The sequence below is a fragment of the Sceloporus occidentalis genome, unplaced genomic scaffold (assembly GCF_023333645.1).
Source record: "Sceloporus occidentalis isolate IW3139 unplaced genomic scaffold, rSceOcc1.0.p SCAF_3, whole genome shotgun sequence".
NCBI classification, from domain to species: domain Eukaryota; kingdom Metazoa; phylum Chordata; class Lepidosauria; order Squamata; family Phrynosomatidae; genus Sceloporus; species Sceloporus occidentalis.
In genome coordinates, this window is record NW_028316983.1 from 51,785,732 (window position 1) to 51,812,265 (window position 26,534).

Genomic DNA, 26,534 nt, shown 5'->3' on the forward strand with positions numbered 1-26,534 from the left:
ATTTTCAGCCTAAGCTATGCTTCAAATGGCTCACTGCTCAAGAAAATTCAGAGCAAATAGCAATATTTATAAATACATATAAAACAGGAGTGGGTATCATGCAGGTGTTATGGACTGCATACCCCAGCATCCTATACTATTGGCTATGCTTGCTAACTTCTCCTGGAAGCAGCAGTCTAACAACATTTGAGGGGCTGCATGTCTCCCATCCCAATATAAGACAGAGGGGAAGGTATGCGTGTGCACGCATGTGTGTTTTATAGCCCCTTAGTTACCTGCAAATATTTTCAGTCCCATCATTCCACCCTATTAGATTATGTCTCTTCTGTTGTTGTTGATGCTGTGTGCATCAAATCATTTCTGATTTATGGCGACTCTAAGGTGAACCTATCACAGGGTTTTCTTGGCAAGATTAGTTCAGAGGAGGTTTGGCAATTGTTAGGAAGGATCGAATTAGGGGAATTTAATTAGCTTAAATATTACGAGAGGCATGTCCTAACAACGCACGCAGCAGGGTCGGGTCCCAATGTGTATACCAGAGGTCATCTAGTCCAACCCCAAGAAACAGAGACTCTAATGCCAAAGGAGGTGCAATTAAAATATGAACATTTATTAAAGCCACACAACAAAAGGGATCACACACGCACGCACACATTCAATGCTAAAGCAAGGGAGGGGTGAGTTCGGGAGTAAAGGGGAAAGGATAGAGGCACCATTGGGATATTTACCTTTGGAGTCTTCTCCAAAGCGACAGATGCGAGGGATGGTGGAAGGTGAGACATGGCCGTGGGAACAAAAAGGGAAATGGTGACCACGGTAGCTAGGAGCAGAGTTCTGATGGGCAAAGCTAACTAGAAGCCCGAATGACAGTGAGCTTGGCTTCGCTCAAGTGATTTCAGCAGAGCACAAGGCTCCAGGTACTCAAGCTCGGAGTGAGATGCTCTATAAGCAAGGTTTCAGGTTTGGAACTCAAAGCTCAACAAGCCCACTGGAGGGTTGGAAGTGGGGTCCTTTTATACCCCTAAACATAACCTCGGGCTATAGCAACTTGGCGAACAAAGGCTTGATGACTTTATCTTTGTCTACACAAATGGATACACAAAGAAGAGGTCTGGTACTTTTCAGGAGGGGACAAATATCTCGATGGCCGAGCCATTAAGTCAATCACTGGCTCTCAAAAGGAGGAAGCTACTTCTATTGTCTTCCTGCTTTGGGCAGCTTGCGAAACTAGTATGGCAACTCCCAAACTGCTTGCTGAAAGGTTTAGAATCTACCTTTTTTCTGTGACCAGGCCTAGCAAGGTTGCTGGCTACGTGGTCAGCTCACTTTTAGGGTAATGGTGGCTAGCGATGGGGTCAGTCAGGGGTCATAGATTCAGATCGCATGGCACCCAACATTTATATAAAACCATACTTGATAACACAATACCTTCTCTTTAGGCTGAGAGTATGTGACTTGCCCAAGTTTGTCCATTGGGTTTCATGTCCAAGCAAGAATCAAACCCTGGTCTCCAGAGTTGTAGTCCAACACTGAAACAACTATGCCATGCTGGCTCTTAAGTATTTCTTCTAGTCCTCTTTAAATGACCGCTAATCCCCCCCCCCCCAATACTGTAGTTCCAAATCTTATTTACATATAATCCTTTGTATATCTACCATATGTTTCCAATGTTTCACAATCACAGATGAAAATTGGGATACAACATCAACATCAGAGTGTGGTCAAGATGGCAAAAGCTGTCTTGAGTCCCTGTGTTGGGAGAAAGGCAGGATACAAATAAATGGAAGAAGAGGAGGAGGAGGAGGAGGAGGAAACTAACAAGGAAGCGCACACAAGCTCGGAGAGGCTGAAGCTCTTGCTTCAGTTTACTGGCAAGGGCAAGACTTGCCTGCATTCTCTCCTCTCCCCTCTTCCTTGGTTAATTGAGTGAAACTCATTTTGCATTTTAAGCAAATGAAATAAGCCAAGCACAAAGGGATAACATGGAAGTAGGAAACAAACAACATTTTAAAGGCAGCTGAAAAAATGGGATGACAGAGGATTGACTGAGACTGTCCTTGCCAAATTGGGACAGTTGGAGTATATAATTTAGTCAGCAGTACAGTACATCTCATTGATTTCAATAGGACTATTGAAGCAAGTATAGAGTTATAGTCATAGGAATTACTCTAATCAGTTGCATTTCTTAAAGCCAGAAATGCCTTAAAGGCTGGGCTACAACTCCCATCATTCTTCCAAGTGGGCTGCTGACTTGAACTGATGGGAACTGTTGTCCAACAACACCTAACTAAGTTGAATGACTGTTGCAGCATAGCGGCAGATAATGTCACTCCTTTTGTAACAATAATAACATTTGTTTACTTTTAGGTGTAGCTTCACTAGTAGGTGGTTTTCTATTACGGTCAGTAGCTAGTAGCCAGAAGTAACTATTTAACTACTTTTGAAAATGGGAGGTTTTTTAAAAAGAGAAAATTGTAACTATAACAATGGAGGGAGGGGCATTCAGGAGCTATTTATTTTTTATTTTAAAATTTATGTATTTATTTATTTTTAAAGCATTTATTTTTAAAAGTGGTATTTCCAGTGCTGCTTAAATTACTATGCTACACTGGTTCTGAGGATACTTTATTAACAAATAAGAACTCTAAGGGTTACCTCTGGTGTTAGAAAACAACCTTGACAATAGCCAAAATGGTAGGTTTGATATGAATACGAGTGGTAGAAATGGTTAATAAATTATGTGACCAATGGGAGCTACTTTTGCCTGCTGGAACAATTACTGCAGTTAGTTAGAAACGTGTCTTTTCTGCTAGGTAATTCAGTCTTCAGTCTAATGTGTTGGTCTTTAACATGTACTTTATATTGTTGAAGTGTGCCTGTTATAACAAAAGAGGAAAAATGAAGAGGTAAAATATTACTGCCATGTTTTAGCTGTGCTAGCACTTTTAGAATTATTAGTAATATTGCAAACAGTGACTTCCTCTTCAAAGCTTCATTTCCTAAATCTAACAATGCTTATCTGTAGGAAAATGTGGTAATTGGTTCTGAAGAAGTTGTGACAATGATAGTGTCATAATGTTCTCTGTTGCTGTTGCTTTATCATACCAAATTAGATGGGACACTTATCACAACGTATTTTGCTTTAGGAACAGGCTCCATTTCAGGTACTTTCATCATTGGACTCTCCCCACTTGAGGGGGAAAAGCCTTGTTTTCCCAAAATGCCCGATGTTTGGGGAAACATTTATATTGCTTTTGAGTCCATGATTGCAGTGCTTGCGATCCTGGGTAATATCCTGGTCATTTGGGTGCTGAAGTTAAACCGGACATTTCAGAAGAGTATCTTCTACTTCATTATCTCACTGGCAGTAGCTGATATTGCTGTTGGACTTGTCATGCCAGCAGCTATTGTGGTGAGCTTAGGCATCCAGATGCCATATGATGCCTGTCTGTTCATGTGCTGTTTGCTTGTGGCTTTTACTCAAGCCTCCATCATGTCTTTACTTGCCATAGCAATTGACAGATATCTGAGAGTACGGCTGCTCATCAGGTGAGTCTTACTTGCCAACTAAGAATTTTTCCAATTTGATTTCGGTACCAGGTTTTAAATTCTTGTGTAAGATACAGATGTCTTTGTGGAGAGTGATAATTTTTGGACCTGATCTATCTGGTTTGTACAAGTATTGCCAAGTTACATGATTTTGGTTAAATTTTAGAAAATTTCTAAAATTCTTCAGCTGAGGTTGAACTATAAATGCTATGCCAGGTCTACCAGCCTTGTTCAAAGGGAGAGCAGTTTGCTGTTTCCATACACATATAAGCCTATGGCATTATATTTAATTAGGTGTGCAAAGCACAGAACGCCTGTTCAACTGCTGTGCAAATGCAACAAAAAGCAAGTGTTCATATTGCACATAAAAGAAAATGGCTATTCATTAAAACAAGCATGCCATTTAAAACACATGTATAGTGGTCCCTTGCTATCTGCTGGGATTTGGTTCCAGGACCCACCATGTATACCGAAGTCCATGGATGCTCAAGCCCTATTATATACAATGGCATGGCAACATGGTATCACTTATATAAAATGGCAAGATCAAGGTTTGCTTTTAAAAAAATATTTTCAAGCCATGGATGGCTGAATCCGTAGATACAGAATCTGCGGATATGGACAGCTGACTGTATATCTTTGAGCAATGAGCAATCCCTAAATTTAGCACCTTAAGGGCTAAGATTTTAATTTGTTCTGGGGGAAAGATGGGATATAAGTTAGATAATGATAATGATACAGTTGTGGAAGGTGAAAACATAAGGGATGAAACAGATTACTGAAATGAATGAAAAACTAACAGGTGCATGTAGGGCAAACTTGTTTATATACATGAATAGTTCTAAGCATTGGGATGATGAACTAGACAATAATAGGAAGGGGATGAAGATTACTTACAAGCAAGGACTGGAGCCTAACTTTCTAGGGCTGACAGTCTCAAACATAATTCTTCAAGTGATAGTCAAAGAGGAGGAGGAGGAGGAGGAGGAGAGATTAAGTTTGTAGAACAATAGGTCTGCCTGAGACAACTGATGTTGACCTTGTGTCACATACACAGCTCAGGTATGGTCACCAAGATGGCAAAAAAGCTTCAGCTGTGCTTTTCCCAAGGAATGGACTAACGAATTGAAAACAGCATAATACTGGCATGTTTGGTAACATATGAAGGACATAGTTAAAAAAATGATAGTTAAAGCATGGTTGCTTTGGAATAACCCAATTAAATGGAGACAAATATATACTTCTAAAGAAAGTTGTTAGTGGATTTATAGACTGGGCCTATGTTGGTGATTTACACTAATGTGAGGGTTCAAAGGACATAAGCCATGTTTACAAGCACTTTAACAAAGGTGCAGGGAGATCAGCAAAAACATATTCTGTCAAGAGATAAAGCTGACCTGTGGCTCTGAAGCAGCTCAAGAGCCAGAAAGGCACTTTTATTTCCTGATGGAAATGGTCTTCATTGCTGTTCTCTCATCAGTGCAGTGCCTTAGAGCACTTTACTGTGGCTACTTGGCTGACCCTTACTATGTCACGTAGACTGGACAAGAAGGTCTTGGTCTTTATTTCCAAGGAACTGTATTTAAATGTTCTCCATTGATGGAAGATTCTTTGATCCAATAAAGGGCCAGCCCTACCATTAGGCAAGGTGAGGCAACTACCTTAAGGAACAAAATTTGGGGAGAAGGTGACAGGGATGCTAACTACCCTTCCTGACATCCAGGCCTTTCTTATTTCTTGGAGATGTAGCATGTTACTTGAAGGAGCACCTCTCCCTACATAATCTGCCCCGCACTCTTAGAACATCGGGGAAATACTTACTCGAATACCCCAGAGTGAGATTGTCAACAACCCACCAGAGAGCCTATACAGCAATAGCTCCAACTCATTGGAATGCACTCCCAGAAGGGATTAGACTCAGCCCTACATTGGAAGCCTTTAAAAAGGCACTGAAAACCCATCTTTTTCAGTTAGCATATCCTTCCAACTCTATATAGAGATATTACACCCCGATAAAACCAATGTGCCTAACCAAAACTGATAGTGTGACTGTTGATATATTGTTTTTAAGGTTTTTAATCTGTATGAAATTTTGATATATTGTATTGTATTTTATTGTAATATATTATAATTTGATATGTAAACCACCTTGATCTGGAGGAAAGGCAGTATATGAATAAAAGTTTTTTATTATTATTATTTATGTGGCCTGGCCTGCCCCCACCCCAATTTGCCTGCTTGGATGTGGTGAAGTATGTTTATCTTGTGACTAATGACAAATGTAACTGGAATGACTTTTGGCTTTTATAAGTGATACAGGGGTGGGGGACATTGCTTTTATCATTGCCTCAAGCAGCAGTATATCTTGGGCCAGACCCAATCCAGCATTCTGGTGTCATCAGAATGGGTTGGGAAGAAATATGCACTGATTTATCTCACCTACAAGGCTTCCCTCATCATTCCAAGAAAGGAAGGTGATCCCTCAGAACTGTGTTTGTGCAGCAGCAAAGCCTTTGCTCCCCACCCCTTAAAAATGTTTGGTTAAAGGCTGCTTGCAATGTAGCATCCAGACAATTTGGCCCTTTTAAGTGCTTTATTGCAAATAGTAGTGTATCATTCCTGCAACAGTAGGCAGCTGATGATGTGATGCTCTTCAAGCAGAGCTGTTTTAAAGCAGGGATGGGCAATTGGAGTGCAGCTTTCTACTTTGGGATCCTCCAGGGGCCACATAGACTGTCAAAAAGAAAAACACCTGGAAGCAGTTGGACGCTCACTCTTTTTTTTTAAAAAACTGTGTTAAAATAGTGGTAGGGAGAGGGCCTTCAACCTATTTAAAAGGTGAATTGCCACTCAGTCGTCAAGGAGGTGCAACATGCCCTTTATTTGTCTAGAAAAACTAGATGATCCAATGAGTTTGAAAGAATCAAGGGCCACAAGGCTTGGAAAATGGCACACAGCCTCAGGGCTACATTTTGCTCACCTTTGTTTTAAAGCGTGTCATCTCATTTGATGTGTCATTTTATTTTTCTCCACTTAAATAGGTATAAGCTAATAACCACTGAGAAAAGAATCCGTATGGCTTTGGGAACAGTTTGGCTCTTGTCGCTGCTAGTAGGATTTATTCCCATGTTTGGTTGGGCAGAAGAAAAAACGGGAAACTCAAGCAATGTGGAATGCAAGTTCAGAAACGTTATGAAAATGGACTACATGGTGTACCTGAGCTTCTTCACTGGCACACTTGCCCCACTGATTCTCATGTGTGTCCTTTACACAAAGATTTTCTGCATCATCCGATCAAAACTGGAACTATGTTCAGGGAGTGGCAAGGGGCAAGGAATAAGTTACAGACATGAATTAAGGATAGCCAAGTCATTGTCCTTGGTCCTCTTTTTATTTGCTGTCTGTTGGCTGCCAATGTGTATTCTGAACTGTGTCATGCATTTCTATTCCATTCCCGTCATCCCAGAAAAGGTAGTACATTTGGCTATTCTGCTTTCACATTCCAATTCAGTCATGAACCCCATTGTCTATGCTTTCAGGATAAAAAAGTTCCGGAAAACTTGCATCCAGATTTTAAGAACCTATGTTTTGCAGATGGACCCAGAAAGTGATGTACCTGATGGACACTCATCATCTGAACCATTGTAGCCCCCTTATACCAAATCACACTCTTTGATTGGGCTCTCTAATATTTTCTATGCTGGGCAGAAGATACTCACCAATGGCTCAATCAGAGGTGTCAACCCTGCTACCTGCAAGTCTACATTCAACAGGAGATGGCAGGGATTGAACTTCAGTCCCTCTGCCCTGGGTGAGAGTCTCTCCCTGATACATCACTGCACTAGTGATAAATCAGGACCCAAATGGGCATTGAACTTTTCAACAAAAGTCCAAAATTTTAATTTCAATCTTCCTTATTAACATAGCCACTTCCTCACACTTCTTTGTTGGTCCCTCATGGTTGAAAAGTGAGAATGAAAGTTGCTGGAGATTAGAATTTGACATTTTTGTAAAACAACTTCCAATCAGATGGCGGTACAGTAAAAGGGAAAAATGAAGTAATAAGCATACATCTAGTTGAGGAAAGAAGTGGAAGTTTGCAGCATCAAGGCTGATATCAGATCATTTCAGTGGTCTTCAAGATTGGAAGCCTGTTGGTGGATTATGTTAGTGGGTGCACTCAAGTAATTCAGTTCTACTGAACCTATTTCTCCAATGCCTTACTTCCTTCATAGTGATTATGCTATTTTTTCTCTTCTGCTTTCACTATCACTACAAAGTTATTAAACATATTGTATAAAATTACCTTCGGGCTATGTATACAAGCTATACATGAAAGATAAAAGGATTTTGTGTTTAGACTTGGGTCCCTTCTCCAAAATATCTCATTATGTATGTATATGCAAAGACAGGTATTCCAAAATTCAAAATAATAATAATAAACTGAAATACAAAACATTTCTGGTCCCAAGCATTTAGCATAAGGAAGACTCAGCATGTACCACTGTAAGTGTATCTGCAAATATAACCACCTACCTGCTGCTTATTTATCAAGCATTCCAGTGTATTTTCAGACACATCATAAAGCACTTAACCACGTGCATGTATAAAATACATCTATTATAGGTAATGCAGGTGCTTTGAATTTGCTTGCCTCACTTGCAACAAGACGTAAGAATAGCAGCGTTCCAGTCTGATAACAATTTCTAATCATCACCCCACAAATGCATTACCTTCTCATTAAACTTAAGAATAGCACCATGTTTCTCAATGGCCAAACCAGTTACTAGTATTTGCATAGTAAATCACTTTTCTGCTTGTTGCGACTACCGTTCTAGAGTGTACTATCACAGGTGTCCTAACACTCAACGCTTGGTGACTCTTTGCAGATTATATGAACATACCCAGTTCAAAAGAATCAAAGAAGCTCTACTTTAAATCTCTGGCTTCCAATGACTTAATTGGAGTGCCAGCTTAGCGTAAAAGACAGGTTATATATAAAAACGAGTGGTATGGAATTGTAAATTCAAGTCACATCATCATGTTTTGTCCACCACAAAATGAACATTCATTCCTAAACTTCTCCTTCTGGGACACTTTTTGTTGAAGTTTGCAATATATGTAGTCAAGAGCATCTCACGTCTGTAAGGTACAGATGTCATTGTAGTCTGTGTGTATATGAAAATCCCACCACCCAGGAAGTGGACCTTAATATGAGAATATTTTATTATTTATCAAACTTTAACACATCAGAATATTGGGTATATTTCAAGAACAAAATTATTTTCAAAGAAAAAAAATACTGTATTTATTTTAATGAATACATTGCCGCATTTCAACATTAAAAAGTAGGCATTATCTATAAGATGCTGCATGTTATCGTGTAAAATACATTTCAAGTCCCTTTAGTAGGGTCACACGTTTGGTTTACTTAATCACATACCTTACTTTTTCAGTATAAATGTGCCTAGAAGAATGTTCTGTTCAATTGCAAAACCTTTCAAATTCACATATTTTAGGTTCCTGTCCCAATTATACTCTTGTCCCAATTACACTCTAAGTAGAACTTGTGGGTTCAAACAGGGAACTGGGATTATGTCTTTGATAGAAAGAATTTAGAAGTGCTTCTTAAGATACAACCAAAATGTTATCCTGGATTTATCGTGTTCCTTCTGCAAAATATGGGAGTGCTGTGACCCGCATTTGTCAGTTAATAGATTTGGTATGTTAAATGCTACTAGAAATGTATATTGTAAATTGTAATGTTATGTTTCAAAAATAATTATTATGTGAAAATAGTTTGCTAAAAGATATATTCAAATCTAACAAGTAAGATTGATTGCTATGGAGTTGCTCCAAATACAGTCAAATCTGGATCCCACCTGAAATCTTCTATGCTTCCATGTCCCCTTCTTGTAACCTTGTTCTAAAACTGCATGTAAGACAAAGCTGATTAAGAAAGGGTAACAAAGATACACACACACACACACATATTGTCAAAGGGTTAGTCAGCACACTGGGAAATGCTTAGATGTGTGTGTGTCTGACCATGAGCATCTAGCACTGGGAAGGACAAGGCTGATCATACACAGCTGATGCTCATATGCTCAAGGACACTCTGGTGCCTGCGTGCACTAAACCTGGATGATGAAATATGTGTCTGGATTACACAGGAGGAAACTTTAGAGTGTGGGACAGGAAGTGATTGAGTTTGGGAGACCGCATGGTCTGAAGGCTATATAAACTCAAGGGCTTCCAGTAATTGCTTGTGGGTAGTAGGAGTTGGTATTCGTGTGTGATCTGTATTATAGCACTGTAAATAAAGCACTTTGGGAGACTTGGCTTGTCTGGTCGTTAATCAGCTGAAGCCTGGCATCGGTTACTGAGTCTCCGGAGATTCCTGCACTCCTTCAGTTCCTGGAAGACATCCAGTTGCTGTTATCTCTACTGAGAGCTGTGAACCACGTTTCTGAATTTGCCAGTTATACTCTGCTATATGCCAGCACTGGCTATATGGCTCAGATGAGTTGCTGACATATATATATCCCCCCCCCCCCCAAAAAAAAAAAAAAAAAAAAAAAGGCTGGGCAGCCTGAGTTCACAATATTTCTTGTGAAGTTCACAATATTTCTTGGGAGGCCAGACTTCCTCTTTTTACAATCTTACAAAAAGCATGGCGTTACCAACTGAATAACAACATATTAGGAAACTGTATTCACAAGAAATTTTATAAACATTTAGAAAACATTAATGAAAAACAAGCAAGGGAAAGAAGTACAACTTTGTTTTTTGTCAGATGTTTGTGTGTTTTTGTTCACTGTTCGTATTGTCTTGGTGCAGTGGTATGTTTTAAAGTGATAATAATAATAATAATAAAAAAGAAAACATTAATGAGTTAAATTCAATTTTAACGCTGAATAGACCTCATTAATATAAATTCACCTGTTAGCCATCATTTACTAAATCTCATTTTATTGGGTCCACTTTAGTTGGGAGTACGTATAATTGGACCTAGCCCATAAACTGTCAAGCAATTTGTTCAACTGTAAACTACTTATTGGAGATGCAAGTGAGTATGGTGTGATGCAGCAGCAAAAGAATAAATGCAGTTATACATTCCACCACCACCCTCCAAAGAAAAGGGAAGAGTAGTACCACTTGGATCTGACCTCACCTTGAGTTATGTGTCTATTTGTGGGCAACCCAGGTAGTAAGGGTCTCAACAGTCTGGAATTTGTCCAGAGGAAAGCAACTTGCCAGTGAGCTAGAAACCAAGCCCTATGAAGAACAGATAATTATGGCGCGTTACAAAATGGGCGGTCTCATGCCGCTGCCGGTTGCTGCGTCTGGGAACCGCAGCAGCCAAACCGCGCGGTTCCCAGGGGCAGCAACAAAGCGCCAAAATGGCACTTCTTCCTGTACCCCGGAAGAGGTGCCGCAAGGCGCGAGGCACGTACTCATGGCGACACTTCCGGTGTGTGACGTCCGGACGCTGTGCGTCCGCAATGTCAAAATGGCAGCGCCCATCTGTATGTGGCGCTGCCATTTTGATGTAGTCATTACGCACAAGGGGCAAGGCGCGTCAGAAAGCGCCGCCCCTCACGCGTAATGACAGCGCCCCATAGGGCCCATCTGGAACGCACTTGTTTTTAACTTTTGTATGTTTTTGTATTAATTTTACACTACTTTAACTAGATTTTAATAGTTTTAAACTTTTTATTGTGGCATTTTAATAATGTTTTTATCTTGTGAGCCACCTTGGGTCCCTTCGTGTGACAAAGGCAGTGTAGAAGTGAAATAAATAAAATAGATGTGGGAATTGGTATGTTCATCTTGAAGACTTCGGTTTCATTTAGCCTGCAGAAATAATCCATTTTGACACCACTTTAACTGCCATGGTGCTATGCTATGGAATTCTGGGAACTGTAGTTTTGTATGACATTTATCCTTCTCTGCCAGAGAGCTCTAGTGCCACAACAAACTAGTTCTCAGGATTCCATAGCTCCGAGTCATGGTAGTTAAAGTGGTGTCAAACTGGATTATTTCTGCAGTGTCAATACAGCCTGAGGAGTGACCTGATAGCCATGAAGTATCTGAAGGACTACCATAATGAAGATGGAACAAGCTTATTCTCTGCTGCTCCCGAGAGAGGGATTGAAACTAGTGTATTCAAGTAACAAGAAAAATATTCTGACTAAATATTAAAAGGTCCATACTGATGGTAAAAACTTTTCAGCAGTGAAGAGACTAATTTGGAAAATGAAAGACTCCACTTTTTAGAGGTTTTTAAACAGGTGGTTGGCCACATACCCTGTATCAAGAATGCTTTCACTATGAATTTTCTGGATTTCTAGAGTACCTTCCAAATCTTAAATTATATGGGTCCACTTACAATCCTGAGTCAAATCTATCATAGGTACAAATAAGGAATGAAAAATTAATAAGAAAGGTGTATTATTTTATGCTTGAAGATGTCACTGTTCATTACATACTTGGCAATATATGCCATCCTTCCATTTATGTCAAACGGCTGCAGAGAAGCATGAGGTAAGACAAACATTTTCACTTAGTGTCATTTCACGTGAGAGTCAAACCTGTAATCAGTGGAACCTATGAAAGCTATGAAACTCACTCTACATCAGATAGAAAGACAGAGAGAGACAGTAGAGGCATACAGATATTTTTATTAAGAACAAATTTATGATTTAAGAGATCATAAGTAAATGTTGCATTTAGACAGCTGCTCTGGCAGACTTTGACAGCATCTTCAGGTCCAAGATGCACTTGGCAATGCTCTCCTTCTCCTGAAATATAAAAGCACGTTGAGCAATAATACTGAAAGGGAAAACTATAATATTGGGGGGGGGGGGTAAAAGAGTAATGTGTTGCTCTTCAACTCCTGACTCTACACCACTGCCATCTTAATTTTGTTTCAATAGCTGAAAATCAGGGGCCTAAATACCCTAAAGCACTGGTTCTTAAATTTTAACTGTGACTCCCTTTACATCTACATGAGAATATCATTCCCACACCACTCAACATAACATATGAATAAAAATATACTTGTCCCTCCACATTTGCGGCTTTGACTTTTGCAGCTTTGATTATTCACAGATTTTATTAATATGTTCTCTCTAGGTATATCTAAGTCCTTCAGCACAACTTTATGGTCAACTTTAACCAAATGTCACACTGAAGGAACTACAGATTCCTAGAGAGAACACTTCACTAGGCATTTGTAGCTCCTCCAGCACAATTCTATGGTCAATGTCTGGCAGATGTTGACCACAAAGTGACATTGAAGTACCTAGGGAGGTGTTCTCTCAGGTAAGAACATAGAGCTTTTGTTATTTGCAGTTTTTCCACATTCACAGGGATCCTGTGCCCCTAACGCCACCAAATGTGGAGGCACAAGTGTATACAGGGAGATAGAGTCCTTCAAATAGCCTGGATCCAAGCCGTATAGAGCTTTATAGGTCAAAACCAGCACTGTATCATTAAATGTTCTATTAGTTATTCAGTCCTTGCCATTATTATTATTATTATTATTATTAAGCTTTATTTATATAGCGCTGTAAATTTACACAGCACTGTACATAAAATCATTTAATTAGACTGTTCCCTGCCTTCATGCTTACAATCTAAGAAGACACGACACAAAAGGAGAAGGGAATGGTTGAGGGGAAGAGGATCAGGTCCAGCATTCTTTTCTCCCTCTGAGGCCTGGACCAAGGCAGATGGACAGATGGAGGGCTCTGTAACTTAAGGATAGGCCTGACGGCATTGGCCCACCCTCTCTCCCTTTAAATCAATATGAAAGTTCCTGCATTACACTCCTGCAAATTAGGTGTGATCTTTCTTTATATCAAGGTGAAGAACACAAGAAGTCTTCCTAGTAGTAAGATATCACCCAGACACATTCATAAAGTAACAGTTTCTAAGTACCTGCTGAGGTGTAATACTCTGCCTAACATTTTGCTCCACCCAGTTTATCATGTGATCTTGTTCCATGCGCCTCTTGAGATGCTGCAATGCCACTTGATAGTCTAGCCGCTTCTTCACCTCATTGTATACAATCAGCATCCTCTCTCTGTAGTTGGTTTCCAGCAGCATAGCAACATTGTTCTAGAACAATAAAACAAATATATCATTTGCCATCATTATTCTGATTAAAGTGATTGTGAAATATATTCAATGCATTTACAGATTTGTTTTTCTGTCTTCAAGATTTACATATAAACCTTTAAGAAGTACACAAGGCGATCAGTCCCACTAAATTTTATCTCCATCTTCAAAAACAGAGTTGGTAAATTTAGACATTAACCACTATCTTTGTCTGACTCTTTGTTTTGATCATTTCCCTTTCTCCAGTAACAAGCGATAATCATTTTGCAGCCGTTAGCATTATCACACCATCACCCCCGCCCCAGTAAGACTATCAGGACAAGCTATTACTACAATATGCTCAAATGAGACATCTAAATTTGGCAAGTATTTCAATAGCCTGAAATACATCTTTCCCCAGCTTGATGCTCTTTAGATGATTTGGATCACATCTCCCATAATCCCAGTCTGGCACGGGCAATGGTCAGGCATATGGAAGACAATAGATGTAGAATGGGTTCTGTATTTTCTTTGACCAAATTGGTCAGTGTAGTATATGATATCTGAAACATTTATATATGAACTGATTTAGGTCTAGTTCTAAATGTCAGCATCATTCCCAAACAATATATTTTCCAGTTATCCCTCAGCAATCACACATAATCATTTTTTGTGCCAAATCATTTAACAGTACAAATTACAGCATATAAAATCTAGAAATTCTAATTATGAGCAGAAAAAATGGGTGTGTACGCTCCACATTCTCTACTAAAAAGAGGAGTAAGTCCACCATGAATTACTAAAGCTGTGATGTTATGGTTTCTCTGCAGGAACAGTGCACTCCAACCCAATTTTTGTGCCTTCCAAGTTTCCCCTGAATGCCCAACATTCTCCACTTTTTTTTTAATCAGGCTAAAAATCTGCTGCCAAATACTGCCTGGAATGATGATTTCACTCAGTCTGTAACCCCCCCAAATCACCACCCAATTAGCCAAAAAACTGGAAGTAGACTTTGAGTCACTCTTAAGATTGAGCTTCGCCCAAAAATCTCAAATTGCAGTCTGCCACTGGGCCACAGGGTAAAAACTGCAGCAGCTGGCAACTCCTCACTTAAAAGATGTTTCAGATCTCTACCTCTGAGGGTGGAAAACTCTGGCCTTAGACAAAATGATTTGACTTTGCAAAGTCCATCTCAATCACCATGGAAATGTTCATAGCCTTTGGAGTTTCACTGTTCGTAGAGACCAAAGTGGTAGAAGTACCATGAACATGCTGGGGGAAGGCTTAAATTTACAAAATTCAGAACCTTAACATTACTCTAACATGCCTCTGGAATGGGTGCAAATGTACTGCAGCTGAGTGTCACTCTTCTCTTCCACTGCAGTGGAAAGGTAGTAAAGTAAAGAGCAAGTACATAAGACAAAATATTGTTCTGGAATAATTAATTCTGCAGCGACAATATGTATTTCAATACTGTACCCGCTTGGCATCAAAGAGATAGTGGCGACCTTCAACCCGCCACTGCTCTTTCTTTTCCTCCGCAATTGTCTTTTCAAGGTGGGCTATCATATTATTTTTCACAGCAGCTGCAGTAGCAATTTTTTCCTGAAATCAAAACAAATAAGCACATCCTGAGAGAAATCCAGTCTCTGAGTCAAACTTACAGGTTCTTATCCAACTTCATATTAGAAGTCACTGTATGGTATCTACTCATCATACTAGAGCTGACGAGTAGAAGTTAAAAATATTGCACACAATGAGCACAAGCAATTTGACACGAGACAGATAATTTCAACCACAGTAGACTTTCTTGCCTATCTGGATAGACGAACAGTACATTGGGCAACGTTTTTTAAATACTTCTCATCATTCTAACTTGGTTAATGCTGTATGATATTACGCTCCAAGTCTGGACAAAGGTTATAATAAAAGTATGAAAACCTGCTTCTTGAGTATAATCAGAACATGTAAAATCTTGAGGGAAATTAAATTAGAAGATCCTTTTGCTTAGATTGAGAAGTATGATAAAACTCACTGGAAAATTCTGGGATAATGATGAAGCACCATCATCCTCAACACAGCACATCAAGGTTACAACTACAGGCTAAGGGAGGAGTTTGAAGTGCATCAAAGGCATGGTGAACTCAATGTAATTTCTGTGTGAACATATACAGGATTTTACTTACTAGTAACCAGTAACTAACTGATCTACCAACTGACAAGGGAGGATGATGCTAAAATGGGAGGTAGTCATTAGTAGATTCTATTACTTACAAGTACAAAAGACATGACATGTTAAGAAGTGTGATGATTACTAGGTAATATGCTACATGAACCTCTAGAAGAGTATCTCACTTTATACAAGGTGTATTTTATCTCCTACAAACTCATTTTGTTAGTGAGGTACAACAAAGATACTGTCTTACCTCATTGAGTTTGTCAGCAAAAGCTGCCACATCAGCACCGTATTTCTTAATCCCATATATGATCAGTCCCACAATACAAATACCAGCTACTGTTTCATGGTTAATTATGTAAATTTCCTTAGAGAGGAGATAGAGCAGAAGTCCAGTCCCAAGCATATAAGGGCCTAAAACAAGACAATAAGAATACAATTACAAAGATACATATTCAACATAATGGAAATTGGCTGGAAAAGGGTATTGCAGAAGTACTAAATAGTTTTCCATCCTTTTACACATGATCTGTCAGAGAATTTATTTGCTTTTGAACAGGACCACACAGAAATTGAGAAAAACAACTCTTAACAGAATTATCAGAAGTGCTATTTCTCTTTCGAAAACTGGATACCCAACAACCAAGGTAATCAGCATCACTCACAGACAATTTCTCTTTTTAACAGGAGGATAAAGTTCTTTGTTGTTTCTGAGTTAAGAGATTCCAAAACTCAACATCTCACAAGTTTCTTGTTTTTCTGAAATTCTAATCCATACATGATCAACCTGAAGACAGGCGCCAAAGACTCTACAGACAAGAGAGAATTATGATAAACCTTCAGAAGAGCTGGGAGATGCAATAGACCTGACTACTGCAAAATCGACACTCCCTCACTGCTTTACTGCTAGATCAGTATAGTAGACAAAAGGTGGGCAGAAAAATGTGTTTCTATCAGTAGATCTCTTACTGACCAGCAAAGAGTTTATAATTCTCAACTGTCTTATAGAACAACTGCTAAAAACTCCATCCTACTAAATTAGCTTATCAAAAGAGAACAATGGGGGGGGGGGGGGGACACGACCAATAACAGATTTTTATGTAACAGAATGTATAAGCTTGTTGTTAAACTAGTTACAAACTAGGCTAAACACATGCCCAGAGATGTTAGTTTTTACTACATGCCCAAGCACCTAAGCTGTTATGCGCACTTGGCTCTGTCTGGTAGATCTCAGGATTCTAGTACATTAACAGCATATCCGGCAACTTCTGAACTCCACCAACCCTAGCAATTACATACACCACACAACAGGAAATACGATGGAGGGGAATTAAAGATGTACTGCAGAGCCTTCTTTGCAAATCTCTTGTTATAAATCATTTTAATCGGAGATGAAGTTTATTCATCAAAAATAAACATAAATAGGCAATACTGATTACAATTGCATTGCCCTGGCCTCAGGGGGACAGAAGGGGCAGGCACAGCTCACCACGCCTAATCCCAGAGGCAGAAGAAAGGCCCTTCCTTCATTCCAACTGCCATTGACCTGGCCTCAGTGGGAGAGAACTGGCATTATCTGCTGGACTTAATCCCCTTCCCCACTGCCATTCCCTTTTCCCTGACATAGTTTTTAGATTGTAAACCTAAGGACAGGGAACTGGATAATTAAACATTTGTAAGCTACTCTAAGAGCATTTCTAAAGAGCAGGGTATAACTACAATAAATAAATATGGCATAGGCAGCTTTAGGCGAAACAGAAAATGTAGTAATCTGTAAACGTATATATCCATTTAAGCTACTTCTTCCTAAACTAAGGGGCAAAACAGACGGCCCCAAGGGAGCCGGTACAGACCAGCAAAAAGAGCCGGCTTCCCAGAAGCTTGATGTACACACGACGCGCACACACACACCCCGACACCTGGAACATGTCTTGAAGCTGCTTTGAGCAACCACACAGTGGCAGCGTTGCAGAGGCATGGTGTTTAAGATGCCACATGCCGCCAAAACCTTGAAAAACAATTGCAGTGGTGGCAAAAACACCTTTTCCCCAACAAAAAATGGAGCAGCTTTCTGCCACTTCTTTTTGCACCGGGAAAATGCTAGGTTGGGGACACAGCATGCAGCTGCCGTGGCCTCAATGGCAACCGCACGCCACGTCCCAAACCTGGTATTTTCCCGACACAAAAGGAAGCAGCAAAAAGCCACTCCTTTTTGTGCTGGGAAAAAGACTCCTTTGCCACAACTGTTTATCTGGGTTTCGGCAGCATGTGGCATCTAAACTTCATGTCCACACAATGCTGCTGTTGTGTGGTTGCTCGGGGCGGCTTCATAGTATGTTTCTGGTGTCTTGGGGCATTGTAACGGAGAGCATGCCCAGCTGACCAATCAGGAGGCAGCTGAGGGCCAGCCAATGAAATGAGGGCTGGGATTTGTGAACATTCCGCGCATCCGTTGGGGATGGGCAGTTGGAATGCTGGCGGTTATGAGGCAGTGAGGGGGTTAGAACCCGAGAGGGAAAAGGCTGGCGGAGAGGTTAGGGAAGACAGTTGATAGGAGTATGTCCAGAGAGGGACAGGAGTTAAATCAAAGAGACTAGAAAGGAGAGACTCTATGTAACCAGACCCAGGCAGAGGGGTTTGGTATGACAGACAATTGTTGGTTGGACCCAAAAAGCCATCAACCAACTGGGAAAGGAGATTCAACAAGGAAAGAAAAACCAGAGATTGTGATGAGCTATCTAGACAACGTGATGATTTCGATAAGGGACGCTTTACAGTCTACAGAAGAAGATGTAAAGATCGCTAAACACACTCAAAGAATCAGGTCCAGTGAAACAGGAAGAAACAAAGACTTTTTACCAGATGAGGTGTTAAGTCCACAACTGATAAAAAGAAACATGTTGTCAGTGACAAGAACTGATCCAGAAGAAACTCCTGAAAAGGACAATGATATAATTGAGTTAATAGACTGGAAATCCAATGTGTTGTTTGCCATTAGTATGATGAAAGATAAAATATTTTCGAAACCGTACTGGGAATGGGGGAAAGTGGTTGGAGATGATGTTCCATCAGTCTTTAATCCAGTAAGAAAAAAGGGTTAAGAGATTGAATATGTTTGATAAAAACATTTAAGTGGAACCTATAAAGAATCTGAAGCTGGGGGAAAATTTAAGTGTTATTAAAGTGTTCAAACCCAATAAATGATATGGGATATGGTTATAGGATGCTAAAAGTATAAGAAAAAATATGGCAAGTTGTTGTAACAGGTCAATGATGTGACATATATGTACATATATAGTGATGGTGTTTACAGGTTTTGATATAACGTTATATATATAGTGGGTAAGTATGTTTTGTAGCTAGGAGTTCATTGATCCATATAACCGTTTGGTTATGGGTGTCAATGAACCTATTAAAGGGGGGAGGTGTGTAACGGAGAGCACGCCCAGCTGACCAATCAGGAGGCAGCTGAGGGCCAGCCAATGAAATGAGTGCTGGGATTTGTGAACATTCCGCGCATCCGTTGGGGATGGGCAGTTGGAATGTTGGCGGTTATGAGGCAGTGAGGGGGTTAGAACCCGAGAGGGAAAAGGCTGGAGGAGAGGTTAGGGAAGACAGTTGATAGGAGTATGTCCAGAGAGGGACAGGAGTTAAATCAGAGACTAGACAGGAGAGACTATGTAACCAGACCCAGGCAGAGGGGTTTGAGTTACTAGTTTGGTTGAGATATAGAGCAGCCGTAGGGGCTGGGATATTAAAAGAATTACCCAGAGAGGGACAGAGAAGTCCTAGGGTAAATAAAGAGGATAGAGGGGAAGAAAGGTACATAGTAATGAGGGGAAGAATACATTTGTAACCTAAAGGAACGCGCCTGAACTAAGTTCAAGTCATATCTGTTAAGCAACTTGTTCAATAAAGTTCATATGGTTTTGTTTCATCTTAAAGACGTGTTGGCCATATCTGTTTATCCACGCTACTATATTGAATAATACTGTGAACCCACCATATATTAAAGGAATTGGTTGGCAGCGGGGTGGGATAATAGAAGTCCCAAGCGTCTGCCAAAAAAGAGAGGTTAGCCGTTACAGGCATGCATCATGCGTATGCCACACTCCCAAGCCACTGGAAATCCGGCTCTTTTTGCCGGTCTGTACCGGCCCTAAGTCATTAATCAACACAGCATACTAGGAAACATAATGCAGTTGGGAATTATGGACTACTGGGGTCCAGCGTGCCTGGGATTCCCTAGATTGCCATGCCTCTTCCACATGTCATCTTCTTCTGGCTGTTTCTCAGGTTCTGTACTGTTTTCCCCCACATGGTAAAAGGCTTACTTACTGGCAGTTAAGAATACAAAATGAAATCCTTTTGGTCTCTTCCTTTGGCACAGTTTATCACCAGAAAGTGACACCCCTAACTTCTTAGAAAGTGAATTTGGCCTTCCAGTTCTCAAAAGTTCCACTCTCAAGTCCTCAATAATATCAAAAGCTTTGCAGATTCATACTTTAAAAACCAGAGAATCAATTTACTAAATAACTGTTCTTAAGAACTAACTTTTACTAAGAGTACATTAAACAGGGCATGCTAACCTGTGACTCCTGTTTTAGGATATAAGAACTGGAAAAATTCTTCAGGAAATATTCCATGACGGACTTTCCCTCCTGTTTCTGGAAGAGGTGGCACAGGAGCCAAGTGCGCTTGACTTGTGTGAAGTGGTCTTGATACTTGTAACACTCTGTAATCAAGAAAGCGATTTGGTAATGCTAATTCCTTCCCACAAAAGTTGAAAAGGAGGGTTAACTACAATTAATGCATTTGTTTTCCATTTTATTTTATTGACTGTTATTCTATGCTGCTTTACTTCTAGTACAGCAACTGAAAAGGGAAAGCATAAAAATACAAAGAAACAGAACAGCATCAACAAGTAAAAATGGCTTACGATTCAGTTTTAAAAGACCTGTTTAAAGAGTCAGGTTTCCAACTGACAGTGAAAGGCATATAGGTCATATGGACTTATTCAGAGACAGTATTATGGTTAGTGCAACAACTGAAAGTGTGCAACCTTTAGTATGGAGTGAAGGTTACATGATTTCCAGAATCCTGCAGCGCAATACATCTTTGCTGACAGATAATAGAACACACACCTCTCATGTCGGTTCATTTTCATTAGGCATATACAAAAAGGAGATAATAAACACAACTTCAAAAACTGACATGGTCTCAAACTGAAATGCTTCTCTGTAGATTAGGATTTTTTTTTTAATACCAATACAGAGGAATTTGGCAGGCAGGGCTCTATATTCATCGTATTAAAAACAATTTAATGTACAGTGAAAGAAAGATACAGCATAACAAAAACCCATACCACCAGGATTCAATAAACCCACTAACGTCTTGAGCACTCTTCTCACCTCTGGCAAACACTTCTGTTTCCATGTATCCCTCCCATATTGCCCAGAAAAGAAATACGAAGTATTATTACTCTTGTTAATAGCCCCACTGTTGCTTCCGGCCCCCCATTAAAAAAACACCTGCTAGAAAAAAAACACTGCAGAAATAATCCAGTTTGACAGCATTTTAACTGCCAATGCTTTGGAATTCTGGGAATTGTAGTTTTGTGAGATGTTTAGCGTTCTCTGGGAGAGCTCTGGTGTCACAATAAACTATCATTCCCAAGATTCCCCAGCACTGAGCCAGGGCAGTTAAAGTGGTCCCAAACTGGATTGTTTCTGCAGTGTGTTTCGGACCTAAAATGCCATAGAAATAAAGCAGTTCGACACTGCTTTAACTGCCATGGCTCAATGCTATCGAATTCTGGGAACTATAGTTTTGTGAGAGATTAAGTAGATTATCACACTACACTTTTAAAACGTTGCTAATTCACTTTAACTGCTGAGCGCCTCCTGTTGCATTTTGGGATTTGTTGTTCAAAGATCTCTGGTTGAGAAATCTAAATGTCCCTTCCTAAACTACAAGTCCCAGAATGCAACAGGAGGCAGTTGGAGCTGTTAAAAGTGCATGTTTTCAGAATGTGTAGTGTGATAGCCTCCTTAGTCTTCTCTGTCAGAGAGCTCTGGTGCCACAACAAACTACAATTCCCAGGATTCCATAACATTCAGCCATGGCAGTTAAAGTGGCATCAACCTGGATTATTTCTGCAGTGCAGATGCAGCCCAATTTAGGCTTTTGGGAGGCAAAGTGTGCTTTCATCCTTGAAGAGATTACCCATCACAGAGGTTAACATCTGAGATAAAAACAGATTAAGCAGATCTCTTCCTTCAACCATTGCTTTAGTCACATGGTGAAGCATTCAGCCTGCTCTGCCAGAGAGCTCTGGTGCCCTCTGTCTGTGTGTTCGCTGTGGGCCTCCAAGTTGTTCCTGATTTATGCCGACTTGAAAGCGAAAATATCATGGGATTTTCTTGGCAAAGAGTCTGTTCGGAGGGGATGTACTAAAACAAATGCCCACAGAGAAAACACACCTGCCCATAGAGAATGACTGGTGAATACTTGCCCATAAAGAATCATTGGGGATTACTTGTCCATAGGGAAACATATGGAATACTTGCCAATAGGGAATCATGGAGATTACTTGCCCGTAGGGGAACATGGGGAATACTTGCCCATAGGGGAACATGGGGATTACTTGCCCATAGGGGAACATGGGGATTACTTGCCCATAGGGAATCATGGGGATTACTTGCCCATAGGGAATCATGGAGATTACTTGCCCATAGGGAATCATGGAGATTACTTGCCCATAGGGAATCATGGGGATTACTTGCCCATAGGGAATCATGGGGATTACTTGCCCATAGGGAATCATGGGGATTACTTGCCCATAGGGAATCATGGGGATTACTTGCCCATAGGGAATCATGGGGAATACTTGCCCATAGGGAATCATGGAGATTACTTGCCCATAGGGAATCATGGAGATTACTTGCCCATAGGGAATCATGGAGATTACTTGCCCATAGGGAATCATGGAGATTACTTGCCCATAGGGAATCATGGGGATTACTTGCCCATAGGGAATCATGGGGATTACTTGCCCATAGGGAATCATGGGGATTACTTGCCCATAGGGAATCATGGGGATTACTTGCCCATAGGGAATCATGGGGATTACTTGCCCATAGGGAATCATGGGGAATACTTGCCCATAGGGAATCATGGAGATTACTTGCCCATAGGGAATCATGGAGATTACTTGCCCATAGGGAATCATGGAGATTACTTGCCCATAGGGAATCATGGGGATTACTTGCCCATAGGGAATCATGGGGATTACTTGCCCATAGGGAATCATGGGGATTACTTGCCCATAGGGAATCATGGGGATTACTTGCCCATAGGGAATCATGGGGATTACTTGCCCATAGGGAATCATGGAGATTACTTGCCCATAGGGAATCATGGAGATTACTTGCCCATAAGGAATCATGGAGATTACTTGCCCATAGGGGAACATGGGGAATACTTGCCCATAGGGAATCATGGAGATTACTTGCCCATAGGGGAACATGGGGATTACTTGCCCATAGGGGAACATGGGGATTACTTGTCCATAGGGAATCATGGGGATTACTTGCCCATAGGGAATCATGGAGATTACTTGCCCATAGGGAATCATGGAGATTACTTGCCCATAGGGGAACATGGGGAATACTTGCCCATAGGGAATCATGGGGATTACTTGCCCATAGGGGAACATGGGGATTACTTGCCCATAGGGGAACATGGGGATTACTTGCCCATAGGGAATGATGGGGATTACTTGCCCATAGGGAATCATGGGGATTACTTGCCCATAGGGGAACATGGGGATTACTTGCCCATAGGGGAACATGGGGATTACTTGCCCATAGGGGAACATGGGGATTACTTGCCCATAGGGAATCATGGGGATTACTTGCCTATAGGGAATCATGGGGATTACTTGCTCATAGGGAATCATGGGGATTACTTGCCCATAGGGGAACATGGGGATTACTTGCCCATAGGGAATCATGGAGATTACTTGCCCATAGAGAATCATGGGGATTACTTGCCCATAGGGGAACATGGAGATTACTTGCCCATAGGGGAACATGGAGATTACTTGCCCATAGGGGAACATGGAGATTACTTGCCCATAGGGAATCATGGGGATTACTTGCCCATAGGGAATCATGGGGATTACTTGCCCATAGGGAATCATGGGGATTACTTGCCCATAGGGAATCATGGGGATTACTTGCCCATAAGGAATCATGGAGATTACTTGCCCATAAGGAATCATGGAGATTACTTGCCCATAGGGAATCATGGGGATTACTTGCCCATAGGGAATCATGGGGATTACTTGCCCATAGGGAATCATGGGGATTACTTGCCCATAGGGAATCATGGAGATTACTTGCCCATAGGGAATCATGGGGATTACTTGCCCATAAGGAATCATGGAGATTACTTGCCCATAAGGAATCATGGAGATTACTTGCCCATAGGGAATCATGGGGATTACTTGCCCATAGGGAATCATGGGGATTACTTGCCCATAGGGAATCATGGGGATTACTTGCCCATAGGGAATCATGGGGAATACTTGCCCATAGGGAATCATGGGGATTACTTGCCCATAGGGAATCATGGGGATTACTTGCCCATAGGGGAACATGGAGATTACTTGCCCATAGGGGAACATGGAGATTACTTGCCCATAGGGGAACATGGAGATTACTTGCCCATAGGGAATCATGGGGATTACTTGCCCATAAGGAATCATGGAGATTACTTGCCCATAGGGGAACATGGGGATTACTTGCCCATAGGGAATCATGGGGATTACTTGCCCATAGGGAATCATGGAGATTACTTGCCCATAGGGAATCATGGAGATTACTTGCCCATAGGGAATCATGGGGATTACTTGCCCATAGGGAATCATGGGGATTACTTGCCCATAGGGAATCATGGGGATTACTTGCCCATAAGGAATCATGGAGATTACTTGCCCATAGGGAATCATGGGGATTACTTGCCCATAGGGAATCATGGGGATTACTTGCCCATAGGGAATCATGGGGATTACTTGCCCATAGGGAATCATGGGGATTACTTGCCCATAAGGAATCATGGAGATTACTTGCCCATAGGGAATCATGGGGATTACTTGCCCATAGGGAATCATGGGGATTACTTGCCCATAAGGAATCATGGAGATTACTTGCCCATAAGGAATCATGGAGATTACTTGCCCATAGGGAATCATGGGGATTACTTGCCCATAGGGAATCATGGGGATTACTTGCCCATAGGGAATCATGGGGATTACTTGCCCATAGGGAATCATGGGGATTACTTGCCCATAAGGAATCATGGAGATTACTTGCCCATAAGGAATCATGGAGATTACTTGCCCATAGGGAATCATGGGGATTACTTGCCCATAGGGAATCATGGGGATTACTTGCCCATAGGGAATCATGGGGATTACTTGCCCATAAGGAATCATGGAGATTACTTGCCCATAAGGAATCATGGAGATTACTTGCCCATAGGGAATCATGGAGATTACTTGCCCATAGGGAATCATGGGGATTACTTGCCCATAGGGAATCATGGGGATTACTTGCCCATAGGGAATCATGGGGATTACTTGCCCATAAGGAATCATGGAGATTACTTGCCCATAGGGAATCATGGGGATTACTTGCCCATAAGGAATCATGGGGATTACTTGCCCATAGGGAATCATGGGGATTACTTGCCCATAGGGAATCATGGGGATTACTTGCCCATAGGGAATCATTGGGGATTACTAGCCCATAACATGAGGGTTACAAACCCATAGAGAATCATGGGGATTTAATCCCCATGATTCCCTATGGGCAAATAATCCCCATGATTCCCTATGGGCAGGTACGAGTTTCCCTCTGGGGCAAGGGCTGTCACTTGTTTCAGGGCGCCCCTGTTCGGGGGAGGAGGCTTGCCATGGGTTCCGCTGAGGCTGAGAGAGTGTGCCTTGCCCAAGGTCACCCGGGGGAGGGTTCACAGCAGGGGCTGGAACTCGAACCCTGGTCTCTAGAGTCATAGTACGCCACGCTTCTCTCCTTTCCCACTGTCGCTCCAGGGAGGGTACTCACCCGGCGGTCAAGGAGGGCGCCCAACTCTTCAGGCCGGCCGGGGCTGCGGGAGGGAAGCACAGAAAGGAGTCACAGGGAGCGAAGGGCTTCCCGTCCCTCTTCCCAAGCCCCCGGAGCCTCCCAGCCCTCACTTACCCAGGGCGCGCAGGGCCAAGCGGGACAGCATCGCTTCTCCCTCCCGGTCTCCCCGGCACAGAAAGGGCACCCTGAAATGGCCGCCTCTGCGTCACAGGAAGTCTCGCGAGAACACGCCTCGTGACCGAGACTCTGCCCTTTAAGAGATGATTTTTTTGGACTTCAACTCCCAGAAGCCTCAGCCATCTTGGCCAATAGTCTTGGATTCTGGGAGCTGAAGTCCAACGGCCCTTAAAGAGCACAGAAGGGAGATATAACGAAAGCCGCACCCGTCATTAACGGCCAAGGCTCAGTGCTGGAGGATTCTGGGAACTGTAGTTTTGTGAGACATTTAGCCTCCTCTGTTAGAGAGAGTTCCCAGGATTCCCAGGGCAGTTAAAGCGGTCTCAAACTAGATTGTTTCTGCAGTGTGTGTTTTGGACCCAAGCCTACAAAACCTT

The 26,534-nt window shown here is 41.5% G+C and overlaps 1 protein-coding gene and 1 pseudogene across 1 annotated transcript; one reads left to right on the forward strand and one right to left on the reverse strand.

Annotated features, from left to right (window-relative positions):
• Window positions 1–3,220: 3,220 nt before the first annotated feature.
• Window positions 3,221–7,350, forward strand: LOC149315913 (adenosine receptor A3 pseudogene; annotated as a pseudogene).
• A 4,863-nt stretch (window positions 7,351–12,213) lies between these two features.
• Window positions 12,214–26,202, reverse strand: LOC149315914 (ATP synthase peripheral stalk subunit b, mitochondrial-like). Its single transcript, XM_089514414.1, has 7 exons — window positions 26,095–26,202; window positions 25,960–26,002; window positions 20,419–20,564; window positions 16,080–16,243; window positions 15,133–15,258; window positions 13,495–13,674; window positions 12,214–12,353 (listed from the first exon to the last, which is right to left on the reverse strand). The coding sequence occupies exons 1-7, from the start codon at window positions 26,123–26,125 to the stop codon at window positions 12,282–12,284; spliced, it is 762 nt and encodes a 253-aa protein (XP_089370540.1). The 5' UTR covers window positions 26,126–26,202; the 3' UTR covers window positions 12,214–12,281.
• Between the last annotated feature and the right edge of the window lie 332 nt (window positions 26,203–26,534).